A 20,691-nucleotide genomic window follows, 5' to 3' on the forward strand; every position below is an offset into this window, starting at 1 on the left:
GGGGGGTCATATGCCTACATACTTTTGCAAATAGGTGTCCCTCATTCTCATGTTAGACACTTTTTTGGTGAATGGGTAGGGGTACAATGTACCCGATACCCATTCACATAGGATCTGGGGGGCCCCTTGTTAAAGGGGGCTTCCAGTTTCTGATAAGCCCCTCGCCCGCAGACCCCCTCAACCACCGGGCAAGGGTTGTTTTGGGGGGGACCCAAAAGCACCCTCCTAATGTTGAGGGCATGTGGCCTGGTATGGTTCGAGGGGGCCCTCCCCCCATCATGACCTGCCAGGTTGCATGCTCGGATAAGGGTCTGGTATGGATTTGGGGGGGGGACCCCACGCCATTTTTTTTTTGATTGGTGCTGGGTTCCCCTTAAAATCCATACCAGGCCTGAATGGCCAATTTTCTTTTTTAAATGTTGGTGCGGGGTTCCCCTTCACCACTTCAATACACTGTGTCTAGTTTACACTAAATGTAGAGTATATATATATATATATATATATATATATATATATATATATATATATATATATATATATATATATATGTATATATAGTATCTCACAAAATAAATAAATAAATATTTTATTATATCCTTTCATGTGACAACACTGAAGAAATATTACACTTTACTACAATGTAAAGTAGAGATTGTTCAGCCTGTAAAACTGTTTAAATTTGCTGTCCCCTCAAAATAACTCAACATTAATGTCTAAACCGCTGGCATGTGACTCGTTAGTGTTACAAGTTCTCAGGTGTGAATGGGGAGCAGGTGTGTTAAATTTGGTGTTATCGCTCTCACTCTCTCATACTGGTCACTGGAAGTTCAACATGGCACCTCATGGCAAAGAACTCTGAGGATCTGAAAAAAAAGAATTGTTGCTCTACATAAAGATGGCCTAGGCTATAAGAAGATTGCCAAGACACTGAAACTGAGCTAGTGCATGGAGCGCCTCTTTGTCCATATCCAGCAGTTTAGACTATATCTGTAATTGGCCGAACCTGTCTCCCATTGTGAGACTTGTCCTTAGAGCTGCATATTGACAGATCTAGCTGCATTGATTCTATTCGCTACATATAACTTTTAGCACTAATTGCTACTAGTTTGTTTTGATACATTCATTTCTTGGCACCTTGATTCACCTTCGTCTATGCCCTCCTTTTATTGCGTGGCCATCTGTGGGCAGAGGGTTACGCATATTTTTCCACTCTTAGTGGCTGTTTTTCAGTGCATATGAGGGTTCAGCTAGCGGAGGTTTGCACATCCCCTGATGAAGCTAATGCGAAACATGTTGGGATAAAGTGCTGCAAGTACCTCATGTCCTGTCCTCAGGACCCCTCCATTTGTTTATGTATTCTTTTTGTGATTGTACTATGTGCAATTTTTTAATTGTATCTTAATAAATGGAGAATTTTATATAGTACCTTTCATGTATTCAATTCCGCACTACAGCACCGCAAAAAAAAACCTTTTTTCTTCTCATTTTTATAAATCAAATATGTATAGGGGATGAGGTGCCTATTTTTTTTGGTGTTCCATGGTAGTCTAAACCACAATTCTACAGACCTTACAGTAGGTACATGGAAAGGGGCCAGATACAAAACACTGAACTCATTTACCCCTGACAACCTTTGAGGTGGCAGACATTTTGGAAATGAGTCAGCAGCGGAGATTAGAAAATTAGAAAGCTGACATTGTACAGGTGTCAATGGAATGAGAAGGGGGGGGGGGGCATTTGTAAATCATATTCTGTTGATTACTGACTGAGGGAGATTTTTCCTCACTTTGGGGAGATATACTCTGAATAGCCAGTTGTGTATCCAGAACAGGAAAGCCCGGAGCGAAAAAGAAATAAAATGAAGAAATAGCAGAGGGCTGGCATGACAGGGTTAACAAAGTACAGACAGAAGTTAGAGGACTTACCTGATTGGATGAGCTTTGGGAGGAGGGGACAGGAGAGTAAAAAGGAGCTGGCCCCTCCCCCAGCATCAGTGCAGCGTATGGGAGCAAGCTTCCCACCCATGCTCCCTGTTCGTTTTCTTTGTTACCTATGTCTTTTCTCCACAGATCAGTGTGTAATCAGGATGTCATTACAGCTGGAGGGTATTGGTCTTTGTGGGTGAATGAAGAAACCTCGGATAAGGAGAGTTCGGGACCCATCGGTGGTATGGTTCCCGATGGTGGTATTCCAGCTAAAGGTGGTTTAGCTGGAATTTGGTTAACGGGTGCACTGCAGTCAGTTGGTTGTCTCCGAGCTAGTATGTAGGCTAGAGGCCTATTATCATATATAAAAGGTACCGCAGTGCATTATTATTATTATTATTATTATTATTAAACAGATGGTATGTGGAGTGCCTGCAAAGACCAACATGAATATTAGATGTTTATGGTTATGTTCATTTAAATTTATTGATTAGTAAAGGGGCTGCTACCAACAAAATTTACTCCAACTTGGTGTGGTCTCTATTAATTGGAAATGGTATGGAGGCAATAGCAAGGGTTGGTCAGGCAGTATGGAAGTATAGTGCATCTGTTATACAATGGTCATGGAAATAAAGACAACTTTCCCCAACAGGACACGATCTTCACATATTGCAATGATACCTTACATAGTTACATAGTTAGTAAGGTTGAATAAAGACACCAGCTCATCCAGTTCAACCTGAGTGAGTGTCTACAATTGTCCCTATCCCTGTACATTGCACACTCACATTGGTCCCTACCCTCAAGGAGCCAACGATCCAAGGTCCCCATTCTTATACTAGGGCGAATTTTGGACAGAAGCCAATTAACCTACCAGCATGTCTTTGGAGTGTGGGAGGAAACTCCAAAACTAGAGATACACTTTAACCTGTAAAAAATTGTGTATTTAACATGCATCCCCCTAACCATCACCCAAATTAATTCTAACTAAGCCCCAAAAACAAAACTGTGCTCTGCCATATGTTTGTTGTGCTGGGAGACTCTGCTCTGATAGCAATAAGTCCCCCATTAAAGCCATGGCACTAAAGAATCTCATGGAAGAAAAGTAGTGGACATGTTTACAAGCACCTTCTGCTTTGTCATGACAGAGTTGGCCAATACCATTTTGAAGATGGCCAGCTATTTACAACACTTAAACAGTACCTTATTGGTCAGGAAATGTTTGGGAACTTACCGTTATCTGCTTCCATATATAAAGATGCTGTGGCAGTATGCCAAGTTACTGGGTTGCTGACCACACATGTGTACATCGACTTGTTCTCCAACTTTGCTCCATCTATAAGGAATGTATTCTCCTGAGCACTTATATTGTTTCCATTAAACCACTGGTAGCTGGGCCGTGGGACAGAATCAGCAGAACATGTTAACAAAATGGCAGAATTTTTGAGGGACTGGCCAATTACTTTCACATTTTCTGGACCATCTGCAATAAAAAAATAAATAAAAAAGAACTCTAGTGTCAGTATAACAGCAGAGGGAAGAAAGGTTACTAAATTGGTGGCAAGCAAGGTTGTGTGCTTAGAGTTCTAGGGATGAGCTGAACCCCCCCCCCCCAGTTCGGTTCGCACCAGAACCTGCGAACACACCTAAACTTTGCGCAAACTTTAGAACCCTATTAAAGTCTATGGGACTCGAACATTCAAAATCAAAAGTGCTAATTTTAAAGGCTAATATGCAAGTCATTGTACTAAAAAGTGTTTGGGCACCCGGGTTCTGCCCCAGGGGACATGTATCAATGCAAAAAAACTTTGAAAAACGTCAGTTTTTTCAGGAGCAGTGATTTTAATAATGCTTAAAGTGAAACAATAAAAGTGTAATATTCCTTTAAATTTTGTACCGGGGGGGGGGAGGTGTGTATAGTATGGCTGTAAAGGGATGGATGTTTCCCCTGCTTAGAACTGTCCCTGCACAAAGTGTCATTTCTGCAGGAAAAAGGTCATTTAAAAGCACTCGCGGCTATAATGAATTGTCAGCTCCCCGTAATACAGAGAACACTCATTGAAAGTAATTGATAAAAAAAAAAAAGCGTGGGGTTTGCCCCAAATTCAATTACCAGGCCCTCCAGGTCTGGTATGGATATTAAGGGGAACCCCGCATCAAATTTAAAAAAAAATGGCGTGGAGTTCCCCCAAATATCCATACCAGAGGTCTGGATTTTAAGGGGAACTCCATGCCAAATTTTAAAAAAATGGCATGGAGTTCCCCCCAAAAATCCATACCAGACCTTTTATCCGAGCAGGCAACCTGGCAGACCGCAGGAATAAAGGGGGGGATGAGAGAATGCCCCCCCCTCCCAAACCATACCAGGCCACATGCCCTCAACATTGGGAGGATGCTTTGGGGGTCTGTGACCCCTCAAAGCACCATGTCCCCATGTTGAGGGTGACAAGGACCTCATCCCCACAACCCTGGTCGGTGGTTGTGGGGGTCTGCGGGCGGGGGGCTTATCAGAATCTGGAAGCTCCCTTTAACAAGGGGATCCCCAGATCCCAGCCCCCCCCCCCCAGTTTGAAATGTAAGGGGGTACAAAAGCACCTCTACCATTTCACAAAGAAAGTGTAAAAAATTGTTAAAAAACACACAGACACCGTTGGGAAAAGTCCTTTATTACAAATAAAAAATAAAAAAAAGATTCCAACGGTGATAATCCACTCTTGCTTTCTTCCCAAAAGTCCGGCGGACCTAGAAATAAAACTGTCTTCAAATCTTTCCGATGGACTTAAGTCCGGTCGAAAAATCCGGTCGTCTGAGTGCTAGTCCGAAACTCATACCCTCTGCTGCCCCCCCCCCCCGCCCTTAGGGACGGGTGGGGCCACCGACACAATGGCACCATGTTTCCACGCCCATCGCACGACATCCGCAGAAGAAGCGTCACTGCGTATGGGCGTGGTCTTCATCTAGGATGGCTCGGGGTAGACTACGTTTTAGTGGCAGTGTGTCCTGGCACCCCATACATGGTGTTGGGGGTGGAGCATGCTGGAGCCCTTGCAGAGATATTATTGCGAAAGCACATGGCTGGGATTTTAAATTTCAATCACTTCACTTAGGATAGCTCATTCTGCTGCTACAAGCTACTGATCTCACGCAGGTACACATATTATTCACCCAGTATACTGAGCACTCCATTGTGCCTGGCTATGTTTTTCACATTCACACTTTTTCACATTCGCCGTTTTTCTTTTAGGGATTGTCTTTTTGACATCCCTTTTCACATATCTGCAGCATTGCACACATTCCTCCTTGGCCTTATTATCTGTCCTACCATCGCATCAGATTGGTTTATACATACATTCATGCATTCCATTATATACTTTATGATCATTTTGCTAATGTTTGATTATATACATATGTAGCATGGCCCCCTAGGGGACTGCTTGGATTTACCTGCTCATCTGCATCGCCATGACTCTATGAACCTTCCAACCCACCTGACACTCTAGGTTCAGACATCACCTTTAAGTAATAAGACAGCACTCAGTGTGTTTATATTCTAGTAACGTTTACTGGAATATGCCAGTTAAGGTATGGTTGTACAAAGAGGTAATGGTTCAGCTGAGTTTGGGATAGCAGCCCAAACTCAACCAAATGACTACTTAAGAAATGTCAGTTGAGACAGAAGGCAACAACAGAATATTCTAAACACCTATGTACAGTAGAATACCACTTGGACATAACCTGAAAGGATAAACAAGTTAAGCAGCAATACTGACAAATACTTCTAGAAAGAGAAACCCAGGCTGGACTGTTTAACCTCTGATCCTAATGAGAGATGCAGCTAAACATGGATGGTGTAGGGGCCCTTTAAGTTGCAATGACAGAATGTCCCTGTTGCAGATCTGATGGTCTTCGCTGGCCTTCGGAGCGCATTAATTGTATCCAATAGAGTGGTAGTATATTTTGTGATAACTGTAGCTAAAGAGAATTATGTACAGTGTTCAAATAAAGGTGCAGTGAAGTGTTCCCAAGGTAAAGCTGTCTGTGAACAATGTCCCAATGAAACAAAGGAAAGGTTGAAACAAAGGAAAGGTTTGCAAAGATGGGTGATGGCCCTCTCACCAATGACCAACGACTGCCGAATGGAAGTTCCTCCTGCAGATCTGCTTGTGATGATCCCCCTTTTGGAGTACAAAGTGTGGGTAGCTGCACTGTACAGATGTCTGATAAACAGCAGGCAGCACTGGATCCCTTCTTGGTCAGATAGGAATGCTGTGGACCTCGTGGTAGGCCCCAACCTCCCCCTCCCTACGTGGAGAGGTCCTTCACAAACAAGGCCCAGGTGGAAGAGCACACGAGGCAGGTCTCTGGTTTCTTTTATAGTTCTTTCCAGCAATCTCCATGGTGGTAGCAAAGATCCCTGGGATATGTAGTCTGGATGCATAGTCATGCAGGGGAACAGCCATCTGTTGGAATTACCAATCCTACAATCCCTCTGGTTGGGCTCACAAATACTGTATGATGTCAGTTTGATAACGCTGGGCATTAGAGGGATAATATGGTATACAGATAGGGCAGGGAATAGCTGTTTGTTGCAATTATAGTCCATATTTCTACACATATTATATTCTAGTTGACACCTGAATGGATTATCCAGGGGCGGAGCCCGCTGGAGCCCTTGTGGGGCTATAAATGGGAGAGCACACATGGCTGCGGTTTTTCATTTCACTCTTTCACGTCACATGGGACAGCTCATTCTGTTGCTACAAGCTACTGATCCTACAAAGGTACACATATCTTTCATCCTACACATGGAGACCTCCTTTGTGCCTTGTTATGTTTTTTATTTTCACACTTTCTCAGATTTCCCCTTTTGCTTTTAGGGATTGCCTTTTCTGACATCCCTTTTCACATATCTGCAGTTTTGCACACATTCTTTCTTGGCCTTATTATCCTTCCTACCATCACAACAGTTTGGTTTATACATGCATTCATGCATTCCATTATACACTTCATGATTATTTTACCAATTTAGCAATGTTTGATTATATACATATTATATTATAGTTGATACCTGAACGGATTATCTATTCTAGGACATTGTCAGGGCTGGCTTAGCGGTTCCTTCTATGGGCTGGCTACTCAGCTGTCGGCTAAGTGCCAGCTCTCATCTCTCTCCACAGTTACCCAGCTGTTCCTGATCCTGCTCGTCTGACCTGCCTACTTAAAGCTGTCCAGCTCACTTCATCCCTGCCTTCGCCTTGGTCACATCACAAGAAACCATCTCCTGCGTTCCTGTTTAAAGACTGGCTTACAGACATCCCTTCTGGCTCCTTATCCTGCTTGCTGTTCCTCTTCTTGGATCCCTGATTTCTGGCCTGGATGATTACCTGATTTGGTTACTGAACTCTGGCCTGGCTGACTACTCAATCTGGTTACTGGACTCTGGCTATGCTTTGACTATGCTTACTCCATTTACCTTTTTATTTTTTATTAATAAACAAGTGTCATTTAATTGTACTTCTGTCTCCGTCTGGTTCATGGTTTCTGACAGACATCCAAGGTCACTCATTTCTACTCATGCCATGTCCGCCTTCCAATTATTCCTTGGTCAGGGTTTTCTGGTTGGCTCCATTCTCTCAGCTCCCATCCCAAGCATATATTGCTGCCATCCTCGGTGAACATAGCCACAGGCACCTAATCCTTGCCGCTTGGTGAGTATGGGGTATTTTCTTTCTCTGTAAGGGACCTCTTACCATTTGTCCATTATTTATTTATGTGTTACATCACCTATTTGGTCATTCATTTTCAGATATATCCTACATGCATCCACCCCTGAAGAGCGAGACACATCTTGTGGAACACATCAGTGTATTAGATGTTATGTATACTCATGTACTACGCTTTCATGTGTGATCATTTCTGCAATAAATGTTTTTATTATATTTATATTTGTTAATTTCATCGGCCAATTGTTCCCACCTCATATAAAGTCCCAAAGGGGCGATACCTATGTTTTTATTTTACATTTTATATTTGTCTATTTGACTACTTCCAAAAAAATCACATGGACAATATTACCACAACAAAAAAAAAAGCAGAGCTTACCCTATATGAAATATACCATGAACCATAAATGTGCAAACTAATAGGTCAAATAAACCTGATGATGTCCTGGGCTGGGAGTGCCGAAAAACACACACATGGCTTACCCACTTGATTTGGAAGCCACTTCCGCAGATTGGAACACATGACGGCCAGGGCCGGACTTATCATTGGGCTTGACTGGGCTCAAGCCCATGGGCCCCGCCCAATAGGGGGCCCCGTGGGCCGCACCGAGATACATAGCCAAGTACTCGGCTTGACTCCGCTCACAGTCACGCCCAATGCCGTCCTATGATGGACATAACACAGGGACTGGGCATGACTGTGAGCCGAGCCGAGTACACTCAGCTACTCTCGGCTCCGCTTGGGACTGCGAAAGGACGCGAGAGCCACCAGAGCTGCCGAGAGGACCCTCTGTATCTCGGCGCTGACATTTTTAAACTTCAAGACTGCAATGACAAGGCTGCAAATGACACTGGACAAGGCTGCAGATGATAGACAAGGCTGCAGAAGGACACTGATAAGGCTGCGTTGATGGGCATTTAAATGTAAGGTTTTTCCTTAAACTCCCCTCCTAAACTTGGGGTGCGTGTTATACGCCGGCGCGTGTTATACGCTGATAAATATGCTAATGTATAGAAGGTAGGGCCCGAAAGCGACTCAAGCCCAGGGACCCCCACCACCCTAAGTCCTGCCCTGATGACGGCTCCCACATTTTGAGCGGTGGCAGGTTATAACATTACACGGCAGATGATTCCAAGGTGCCAGGAGGGGCACAGGAGATTGTGAGTGTTCCAAAACGTCTTTTAACTACGAATTTTAATAAATGGTATGCGCTATGAATTTCCTCTGTTTGAATCCTTCCCTGCATGTGAGCAGTGTTATGGATCTCTGCCATAAAAGCTGCAACTAGAAGGAGATTGCCACGTAGTGCAGAGCTGTAGAACAAGCCTTAAAGACCTAGCTAGGGTGGTCATCTCCGATGGTGAGTATGGTTTCATCGGGGCAAGGGCACTATTTGCACACAGTGAAATGCTGGTGGTGAAGAGTTTGACACTTTATCAAAGAAAAAATATCTCTTTGAATCACTGCCACTTTTTGTGCATTGGTACTTTGAAAGATATTGATTTATTGCACAATATTTGGACTATCTAAGTTTTTACACAGACTTACCTGTCTTATTTATTATATTTGGTTTATTTGACTTATTGGTTTGCACATTTTTTGATTTATGGTATATTTCATATAGGGTAAGCTTGACTTTACATTAGATACATTTTTTTTGTGGTAATGTTAGCACACTATGTAACCTGAAGCTACCTGCACTGGTACAGGTTCCCTTTCATTTCTGCGGGCAATATGTTTTCATGTCTTTATGGAGCTGGCTTTATGCACAGGCATGCTAGAAGCAAAAAAGGACCTTCCCCAAACAGTTTCCTCAGATCAGAAGGACATTGTTGTATATAATGTCTTTGTATGCTGTAGCATGAACTTTACTGTTCATTGAAAACAGCTGTGCTCAATAATTTCGTTTTAGAATGGAATGTCCAACAAGTTCATATAGATTATTATTATTATTATACAGGATTTATATAGCGCTAGACTTGTGCACAACGCTAAATTTCGTTTAGTTTCGGTTCGTTGTCATTCGTAAAATACATCATTTCGTTAAGTTATATTCCTTATGTTACGTTAATACATTTTCAGATAATTTGTTATTATTCGTACAGTGTCGAATTCATTCGTTCGTATTCGTTGAAATTCGCTATTTATGTATGTATAGACATTCGTGATAATGATTCGTAGTTTGGAAAGTTGTTTGTTTATTGAATCTTTTAACACACACAATGACAACGTCTCTTCTCCTCGGCTCAGATACAATACAACACCCTTCTAACTCAGTTCTCAGGAATGCAATTTGCCAGTAATCCATCCTCCGGCACAAAATTAATTAGCTGATTGGACTATAAAATGTACTTTGAGCTGACCTTTTGTTTCATTAGATCTTTAAAGAATTACCAAATTCATTTGAATTCATTCGTTATATTTCTTTCGTATTCGTTGTTATTCGTTATTTTTTTATTCGGACATTCGGATGCATCCGAATGTCCGAAAGATGCAAAATTTGGCCGAATTTCGATTTGTTACGAAACGAATTGCACAAGCCTATATAGCGCCAACAGTTACAATACAATTCAATACAGGAGGGATCAGAGGGCCCCTGTTCATTAGAGCTTACAATCTAAAAGGGAGGGTCAAGTGAAACAAATGATAATAAGTGTGGGTCATGAACTGATGGTGAAAATGAAAGTACAGTTTTTAGGTGTGGGTAGGATAGGTTTCTCTGAAGAGAAGGGTTTTCAGGGATCGTCTAAAAGCTAATAGAATAGGAGATAATCAGACAGGTTGGGGTAAGGAGTTCTATAGGATTGGAGAGGCTCTGGAAAAGTCCTGGAGGTGAGAAAAGGAGGAGGTGACGAGGGAGCTAGAGAGCAGAAGGTCTTGAGAGGAACATAGTGAACGATTAGGTTGGTATTTTGAGACTAGGCTAGTGATGTAGCTGGGGCTAAATTGTGGATGGCATTGTGTCAGGGAACTCACCGTGAGAATGTCCGTCCCCGTGTAGCAGCGGTTTATTTTCGTTCCAAGGGCCATGCACAGTGTCCCCGTCAGTCTAACAAGTTCCGGAACGAACGGACGCACGCTCATGCTAATACGAACACGTCGCGCCAACCGAACGTATGTGTGTACTCACCACGTCCACCAATCCTGGCACATCTCACCATATATAACAGGATCTTGACCTAATACCAGTGCTGGATCATCTTCAGCTTGTTCCTGAGATACCTGATCGTTGTTTGTACCTGTGACCTTGTTCCTGATTACCCAGCTTGCTCAATTATTCTTTTGGATCATCCCTGCTTACTACTTCCTGGATTATTACTGACCTCGGCTTGGACTTCCTACTTCGGCGTGCTTCCTGATTTTGTACCTCACTGCCAGCACGCTACCAGACCCCTGCTCATCCCTGACTATGTATCTGCCTTCCGTTCCTGTACCTCGTTGCTTTGCCAGCCAGTTGCCAACCTTGCTTGTTCCCGACGTGCAGGGTTTTCCTCTTACCTGCTTGGCTTCCGCTGAATACCTCCGGTGACCAGTCTACACCTCTTCCTCCGTGAGGATACAGTGTCTTCAAGCCTTCATCTTCAAATCCGCAGGCACCTGCACCCTTTTACTGCCTCAACACTCCCTGTCCCCACTTCCAGGGGTGTTGAGACCGAAAACCGTGCAAGAGGCCACCCCCAGCAGTCTGACTCCAATGTAAGGTACGTGACACATTGTAAGTTGTTGTTAGTACTTTGACATTCATTTGTTGGGTGAGCGGAAGCCAGTGGAGGGATTGACAGAGAGCAGTAGCAAACACAGAGTGATTGGTAAGGTGGATGAATCTGGCAGCAGTATTCAAAGTTACATAGCTACATAATTACATAGTAGGTGGGGTTGAAAAAAAACACAAGTCTATCAAGTCTAACCTATGTGTGTGGTTTTATGTCAGTATTACATTGTACAATCCTGTATGTTGTGATCATTCAGGTGCTTTCTTAATAGTTTCTATTGATGCTCCTGGCTGAAACCACCGCCTGTGGAAGGGAATTCCACATCCACATTTTAATGAGTGGCCATGTGTCCTTAAACTCCCTTGCATGGAAAAGTTTTATCCTTATTGTGGGTTCACCACTACGGTATTTGTAAACTGAAATCATATCCCTTCTCCAGCGTCTCTTATCCAGAGAGAATAAGTTCAAGATTTCTTCATAACGAATATCCTCCAGACCCTTTATCAACTTTGTTGCCCTTCTCTGTACTCGCTCCATTTCCAGTACATCCTTCCTGAGGACTGGTGCCCAGAACTAGACGGCATATTCCAGGTGCGGCCGGACCAGAATCTTGTAGAGTGGGAGAATTACTGCTTTATCTCTTGAGTTAATCCCCTTTTTAATGCCAATATTTTGTTTGCTTTGTTAGCAGCAGCTTGGCATTGCATGCCATTGCTGAGCCTATCATCTACTAGGACCCCCTTTCTCATTTTCCATCCATGATTCCCCCATTGGTTCTCCCCCCAGTGAGTAGATTGCATTCATATTTGTACACTCACTACTTTACATTGTAGAAAAGTGTAATTTTTTCAGTGTTGTCACATGAAAAGATAGAAGTATTTACAAAAATGTGAGGGGTGTACTGACTTTTGTGAGATACTGTATACTGTGGCTGCTTTGTTTTCTTCAGACCTCAGAAACAGGAAGTTTTCCTCATTAGATTTAACTTACTGTAGCCAAAATCTAATATAACTTTCCTTCTCAAACAGAGCATCCAAAACATAAAGCAAACAAAGATGAGTTGTATGTCACACAATGTAATTATCTATATTTTAATTAAAAGGTTGGGATGAGTTGCCAGACAGCAATGAAAAGGTAACTGAGGTTCTGGTCTTCCTTCATCCTATTAAAAGGAAGTATTTGTAAAACAATTGTGTCCCTGTTAGAGAGTTTTACCCTCAGTTACCATCCTAGTGATAACATTGCAATAGGGAACAAAAGTGGGAAAATCTACCAAACAAGGAAATAGGCATAAAAATAATTTGACAAGTCCTTATTGTTCCCCAAATCTGTCCAAAACGAGAAATAATAAAAAAGAAAGATTTAGTTAGAGGAACACTTTGTTTCAGTCCCAGAACTGGACTTAGATTAAAGTGTATCCAAATGCAAAAAAACAAAATGTATTAAAGCGGAGGTCCACCCTAAAGTGGACCTTCCGCTCATTGGAACCCTCCCCCCCTCCGGCACCACAATTGGCACCTTTCAGGGGGTAGGGGGGTACAGGTACCTGTACAGTACAGGTATCTGCACCCATTTCCGGCGTAGATTCTGCAGAAGGCACGCCCCTTTCCGCAGAATCTACACCCCTTTCCGAAGGTCCCTCCGCTGCCTGCTGGGAAACACACGGATCCCAGAGACAGCGGGGACCATCCTTATTGCGCAGCGCGACTTGCGCATGCGCAGTAGGGAACCGGGAAATGAAGCCGAAAGGCTCCACTTCCTGATTCCCATACCCAAGATGGCGGCGGCAGCACCCGAGAGACGATCAAGAGATCGGCTTCGGGTGCCGACATCCCGGGCGTCCCGGGGCGGGTAAGTGTCATTATTTTAAAAGTCAGCAGCTGCAGTATTTGTAGCTGCTGGCTTAAAAAAAAAAAAAAAAAACGGCGGACTCCCGGCGGACTCCCGCTTTAAGCAGTTCTGTAGGGCAAATCTGCAAAATACAAAAAGCACGAAAAATGCATAGGTGTGAATCAAACCTTAGTGGAGGACACAGTTGAGCCCGTGCCCCGCTCCACCAGTCCAGCTTTCCTCTGCCACCTCACTCTCAGTGACAGAATGGGGTCCCACCATGAAATAAGCGTGGACCTCATTTGTGCACCCCAAAAATATAAATAAAGACCCTGTTCCCTTAAAGCATGTCATTTGGCCCCCTCTATCACCTGTAATACCTGACTGATCCTTCCAGTTTCTACCCTCCCCTCTCTGTGCTGACTCCCTTGTACTATGGCTACAGAGATCTGACACCGGTGTCATCAGTTGTAGCCGCAGCCGGCTCTGTGTCTCCAGTGTGCTCCCCCCCACCCTCTAACTGACAGCTCTGTGTCCGCGCCGCCCTTCCCCAGTCCTGCTGCTGAAATGTGTGCTTTTGTTTTTACTATAATCCACTCTATTCATTACTGTAATGTCCCCCTCTGACTGTGCTTTCTGAAAATAATGCTGTATATACCTTGTTTATTGAGCACTGATCAGTGCTGATTGACCCGCCACTTCTCTCCTTTCACTTCCTGACACATTCAGCAGGCGGGGCTGCCTCTCTCCTCCTCTCCACCTGACTGACGTCAGCGGAGGATCCTCGGGCCCACCCACTGCATGTGTCGGGAAGAGAGAGGAGAGAAGCGGCGGGTCAATCAGCGCTCAATAAACAAGGTATATAGAGCATTATTTTCATAAAGCACAGTCACAGGGGGCCATTAGAGTAATAAACAGACAGGATTATGAAAAATGTAATTGGTGGGTTAACAACCCACCAATTAACTGCTCCAGCTCTCCCGTCACATGAGGCTAGGTCCATGAGGTTCCTGGATGGCCGGTTCGGTCCCGTTTGCTTAATGAAGCTGGATGCTAGGAAGGAAGCCCCTCACTACCGGAGGGCCTGTTACTCATGCCTGGTACCACTTCTTGCTGTCTGGCTGCTGTTACATTCCCGCCAGTCCATGGTTACCTGTAGCAACTATATTCCAACTCCTTTGTGGTGGCCTTCCATTCCTTACTCTTCACCCCACATGTACTTTACAGGCCCTGTTAAAAATAGATACGCCATATACCTACATGCATCAATTTGAATAACTTCAGACCAGGCATAAAAGCATTGAACAAGCTTTACTGGTGTAGCGGATGCTGCAGCCAAAGACTTACATTAACATAAATAGCTGACAGGGAAAAATTTTTGAGTGTCTGCAGCTATGAGGAGTTTCATTTCCCCCTCCCTTTCCTCACTAACTCACACAGAGCTGTTCATTCTGCAGCCTCCTCTGTGTCCCTATTGGCAGGAGGAGGAGAGCCAATTGTAGGAGCAATTATTGGAATATGAAGTCCCAGCACAGAGCAGCCCCATAGCTTCTATAGTGACAGGAACTACCAAGACCAGCATTCTCTGTGAGCAAGAAAAAAAAGACTCCATTTTAATTGGAGATTCTCAGTCAGCATGAGGCAGGAAAAGGGATCAGATGTGAAGGAGAGATGCTGTCTCTCAGGTGGTCTCCCTATGTGATTCAGGCCTCCACCGCCAGTCGGGACATTCAGCCTGATAGAGGGGGATCACAGGTGCACATCCAGGCGCACCTGCACCGATGGTGAAGCGTTCAGTGTGAGGTGACCAGTCGGGTCACCAGAAGAGCCTGCCTGTTCATATGGGCCTTGATCACAGGATTGGGTGAGGGGGCTTTTGGCCCATTTGCAGGAAACAGGGACACTGCACCACAGAAGGAGTTAAATGAACACTGTATACAGGCATCATTGCTGGTAGTCATCTTGCTGACAATGGTAGTGCCACAGGGATAAATTGTCCTCTCACCTTGCTGAGAAAGATCCTGCTTGCTTCACTTGATAATCTGGGCCAATTGTGTTGTTTGGCCCTGCTGTCCAGGAGTTTAAGTGCACCACTGAATGTGGCTAGCCGAAGACACCAAATCTTATATTTTCTTCAAAGGGACTAAAGCTACTAGTGCCATACGGATCCACACACACATATTCAGGGCTCTTCATATGCATTGGGTGTGTGGGACAGTTTATCTAGGAAGTTAAGTCATTAATTGTTGACTTGAATAAAGTGTTTAAAGTTGGGTCTGTGGTGTCAGGGGACAGAGGAGAGAGGCCTGACATAAAGGGGGTCATTCCTCTACTCTCCTCCTGCCTGGACTCATAGAGCCAACCTGAGTAAAGGTAGCCAATCCAATTCAAAGTGTCATATTGTGCTTTATTTGACATTTAAGTGTGCCTCTGCTTTAACGGACACTCTTAGATTTGGAATCCCCTGAGAGCAGCTTGAATATGGGATTGGGAGTTATATTGCTCTTAATCTCAGTTATTGCTCTCCAGTTAATTACTTTATTTTACTATACTAATACTTTCTATTATTCTTCCACAGAAGTATTGCAGTAAAGACAATTTCTGTGTTTTATCCTAACGTGTGTGTTTCTCATTGGTCATTGCACTTACACTATTGTCAGGTGTGCCAGAGGGGGCTGACGCTGTTATTAGGGTTCAGAGGCAGAGTAACAGACTGAACTAACTTAAGCAGCTTCTATGGGGTATCGCTACTCTGGACAACGTGGAAAATACAGTCCAACAATGCAGTTCACTCCTGTCTAACTAAACCCAGGCTACCCGGCGAATGCCTCTTAGCCCTTGTACACACGGTCGGAGAATCCGTCGGAATGTGTCCTATCGGACCGTGTTGTCGGATAATCCGACTGTGTGTGGTATGCATCGGACTGTTTCCGTTGGAATATCTGTCGGACCAAATTTTCAAACTTGCTGGAAATATTTTCCGACAAACTGGTCCGATAGGACATACTCCGATCATGTGTAGAGAATTCCGATCGGACAAAGTGCCACACATGCTCAGATCAAATTCCTACATCAAAGCTATTGGCTACTAGCCTGAACGTAGTCCCATCGTAACAAAATTACGTCATCACGTTCTGAAAGATCGGATTTTTCGACAACTTTGTCCAACCGTGTGTATGCAACAGTTTCGGACAAGATCCGACGGACAAATTCTGACGGATTTGGTTGTCGAAATGTCCGACCGTGTGTACAAGGGCTTAAGGACTCTGGGAAGGTAAAGTCCTTAATCAGGAAGATTTCTTTATCGCAGTCCAGGTGTTGCTGGTGACTACATCTTCTTGCTTGGCCTCTTGATTCTTACCATGCAGAAAAGCCCTCTAAGCAGAGCCACCCCCCTTTTTATTTACAGCATAAGGTGGAGGACAGAGCCCAGAAATTGCTTGTGAAAGAGCAAAGGAAGGTTCAACCCTTTCCTGCCTGAGCAGCCTGGAAAATAAACAACCTAACTTGCATATAGGTGCAGAATCCAAAGAATTAGAACACTTTCTGCTAACTGCCAAACCAAGATGCTGAATTGATCACCAGTTCCCTAAGGAATAGGCATGCTTTTATTTCCATCTAAGAAACATTAATTATGTGGTAGACTCTTATATAACTCAACACAGCAACTGACCTTTGAAAAGGAGAACTAGTACAATTTCTGTTTTTATATACTGTACAACAACATCGTATTAGTTACTTACAAGCTACGGTCAATGTGTAGGGATCGCTGGTCCTCTTACTGATAGGGTTCTCAGCCTCACACTGATAGTCCCCAGAATTGATACGGTTTATTCTCGGGAAAGAGATAGTCTTATTATTTGGGGACAAGGTGGCTCCAAAAGGGATCCTGCTCCATACTATCCTCTCTGCATTAGTAGAGGTACAGGTGAGGGTAACGGTATCATTTTCTTTTGGAAAGGAGGTAAAGGCTGTAATTGTTGGTTTAATGACCATGTCTGCAGAGGAAAAAAAATCGAAATAGTTAATAGGAGTCACATTATAGTCATTCTAATACAGTAAACATAATCAGGTTTTGTTACTTTCTAAAAGGGAGACAGTACAGTTACAATACAATAAAATACAAGAGGATTAAGAGGGTCCTGCTCATAATAACTTACTATATAAAAGGGCAAGTGGTACAACTGTGTAATAATTGTGGGAGATGAGCTGAAGGAAGAGTTAAAAGTTCAGTCGTTAGTTGGATGCATGATATGTTTCCCTGAAGAGATGGGATTTCAGGGATCCCCTAAAAGTTGGTTAGGTTAGGAGATAGCCAGACAGCTTGAAGTAGAGTTCCAGAGGATGGGAGAAGTCCTGGAGATGGGAGCCAGAGAGCAGGAGGTCTTAGCCCTTGTACACACGGTCGGAGAATCCGTCGGAATGTGTCCTATCGGTCCGCGTTGTTGGATAATCCGATTGTGTGTGGTATGCATCGGACTGTTTCCGTCTGAATATCCGTCGGACCAAATTTTCCAACTTGTTGGAAATATTTTCCGACAAACTGGTCCGATAGGACATACTCCGATCATGTGTAGAGAATTCCGATCGGACAAAGTACCACGCATGCTCAGATCAAATTCCTACATCAAAGCTATTGGCTACTAGCCTGAACATAGTCCCATCGTAACGAAATTTTGTCATCACGTTCTGAAAGATCGGATTTTTCGACAACTTTGTCCGACCGTGTGTATGCAACAGTTTCGGACAAGATCCGACAGACAAAATCCGACGGACAAAATCCGACGGATTTGGTTGTCGGAATCTCCAACCGTGTGTGCAAGGGCTTAGAAGCGGAGAGGACAGTTTGGGTGATATTTAGAGCCAATTTTGGTGATGTAGCAGGGGGAGGGTTGTAAATGGCTTTGTAGGTTTTAATTTTGAATTTATTTCTCTGGGCAATATAATAAAAACAATTGTGTTTAATTTGGCATTCACAGTACAGCTATCAGTGCAACATTTTTAAAGATAGTATATAGATATGATGCACTGGCACACTGAGCATTTAATGCACGATGACACCTAATGTGGAAAAGGTTGCTATTCCCGATCTCCACTATTTTAATAGCATACTAATGTTGAAAATTTTTAATTTTGATTGCTGGAAATTGTTCAGTTGTACAGCTTTACCTTTGCAAAGACATGCATTTACTTTAATCATTCCACTTAGACAACAAACACTTGTATTTGTGAAGATATTTTATCTATCTGCCCATTACTTAAGAGTCTTGATGTCACAAGCGTGAGAGATTTATGACTGGATAGGCTCCGAGCTCAACCTAAAATGTCCCCATAGCAAAAGTACCTACATGAGCCAGCTAGCGTGTTTTTTTTTTTTTGTGGGGGATGGTGTGAATAAAGCTTATACCCTTAGTGGTGATATAAATTATTATTTCAGGTAATTTTATAGTGCTGTCAATTTATGCAGAGCTTTACATATACAGTGTACATTCACATCAGTCCCTACCCTCAAGGAGCTTACAAGCTAAGGTCCCTAACTCACATTCATACACACACATACTGGGGATCAATTTAGACAGGAACCAATTAACCTACCAGCATGTCTTTAGAGTATGGGAGGAAACTGGAGTAAACTCATACAAGCACAGGGAGATCATGCGGGACAACTCCAGGCAAGTAGTGTTGTGGTCATGGTCGTGGTTGGGATTTGAACCAGTGACCCCACATTCATACACACAAATACTGGGGACAATTTAGACAGGAACCAATTAACCTACCAGCATGTCTTTAGAGTATGGGAGGAAACTGGAGTAAACTCATACAAGCACAGGGAGAACATGCGGGACAACTCCAGGCAGGTAGTGTTGTGGTCGTGGTTGGGATTTGAACCAGTGACCCCACATTCATACACACAAATACTGGGGACAATTTAGACAGGAACCAATTAACCTACCAGCATGTCTTTAGAGTATGGGAGGAAACTGGAGTAAACCCATACAAGCACAGGGAGAACATGCAGGACAACTCCAGGCAGGTAGTGTTGTGGTCATGGTTGTGGTTGGCATTTGAACCAGTGACCCTTTTTTACTGCTAGGTGAAAGTGCTATCCACTACACCACTGTGCCACCCATATAGAAAAATCGGGTTTTGTAAATGGAGCGCTAATCTTGTCCGGATTAATTACCTGTCATGCTTTGTCCTTTGCTTTCAAAAAAAGTGAAAAACTGTACATTTAAAGGGTAAATCTGTGACAATTTTCTGATGTAATACTCACCAAAAATTTTCAAGTACACCAATATATCACTTTGATTGTTTGTTTGTATCCTCACTGTGTAGTGCCCCTCATCAGTTATATTTAGGTTGGAGATCTGCAGTGATCCATTGGAGAAAGCTGTCATCCTTCTTTTGAACAGAGGTCCTAGAATTATTTGGGCCTTATTACTCTTGATATATCTAAGGATTTGATATTCTGGGTTTGTGTTCGGTCCTTTATACCAAATAAAATGTTGAACTATCCCGGTAATCCGAGTAACATTTAGGGTGACAGATCCCTGGATGACCGGATACTGAGGGATCAGCTGAATACTCATCATTCCACTGGACACATCCACCATCACACAGAGGAGAACTGCAAGAGAAAGTGACATATAAGATCAGTGATCATATGTTTAAAATGTATAAAAATGTCAATCCATGGGGTCTATTGATCAAAGATACACTGGGGAATTTACCCAGTGAACAATTTGTAGCCATTTGCCCAGATATGATTTGATTTTCCCATTAGTAATTCCCTGTACTGTGACTCTCCTTAGCCTCTAGAACCCCCCCTTTAATTCTTCTCTTTCACCTATAGCCCTCCTATTTCTCCCCCCTTCCTTTCGCAGCCCCTCTGTCCTGTGTCTCTCCTTCCCCACCCTCTCAAGCACACACTTTTTCTCCTACTCCATTGCCCTGATAGGGGGTAAGCAGCATGCCATGCACAAACCAGTAAGACTGGGAGATTTACCTAGCAGCCAGGTAGGCATAATGAGTGACACCTAAACCATTCATCAATGTTATACGGGCAACCAAGTAATGCCCAGAGGCATCGATATCAATCTTAAGGTATACAATTTGGAATGTACCTGCTCAGCCCATACAATCATATGTCATTGGTAGCTTTTTGTCAGTTGGCACTTACCTGACACAATAACACTAGAGTCAAAGGAATGTTGCTTGGTGATCATTTTCTTTAGTTCACAAACTTGGACACATAAACTAAAGAGATATCCTTCACGTTGACCGTGGCATCTCTCTTCCTGGCAATCCTCTGTGTCACTTTAGATTTGATGGATTCCTTTAAGGAAATTCGGGATAGCTTATATCTGTAAATCTCAGATGGTATGTGCTTCGTCTCCAGTGTTTTTCACCTATGCCAGGATGACTCTCTGTGTAAGCTGTGGGAGGTACAATGAAGGAAGTAATGCATTATTTCACAATCTGCTGTTACTCTGCACACG

General features: G+C 43.4%; 1 protein-coding gene across 1 annotated transcript in view; it reads right to left on the reverse strand.

Annotated features, from left to right (window-relative positions):
• The window catches only part of LOC143933384 (cell adhesion molecule CEACAM1-like), a 34,944-nt gene extending 14,526 nt beyond the window's left edge, over positions 1-20,418 (reverse strand). The window contains exons 1-4 of the mRNA XM_077456251.1: positions 20,373-20,418; positions 19,467-19,820; positions 16,936-17,190; positions 3,160-3,408 (exon numbers count right to left, since the gene is read on the reverse strand). Of these exons, the coding sequence (XP_077312377.1) occupies positions 3,160-3,408; positions 16,936-17,190; positions 19,467-19,820; positions 20,373-20,418 (904 nt within the window). The remainder of the gene's footprint in view (positions 1-3,159; positions 3,409-16,935; positions 17,191-19,466; positions 19,821-20,372) is intronic.
• Positions 20,419-20,691: the final 273 nt, after the last annotated feature.

The sequence above is a fragment of the Lithobates pipiens genome, unplaced genomic scaffold, assembly GCF_037356315.1.
Source record: "Lithobates pipiens isolate NorthernLeopardFrog02 unplaced genomic scaffold, aLitPip1_a1.2 Scaffold_27, whole genome shotgun sequence".
NCBI classification, from domain to species: Eukaryota; Metazoa; Chordata; class Amphibia; order Anura; family Ranidae; genus Lithobates; species Lithobates pipiens.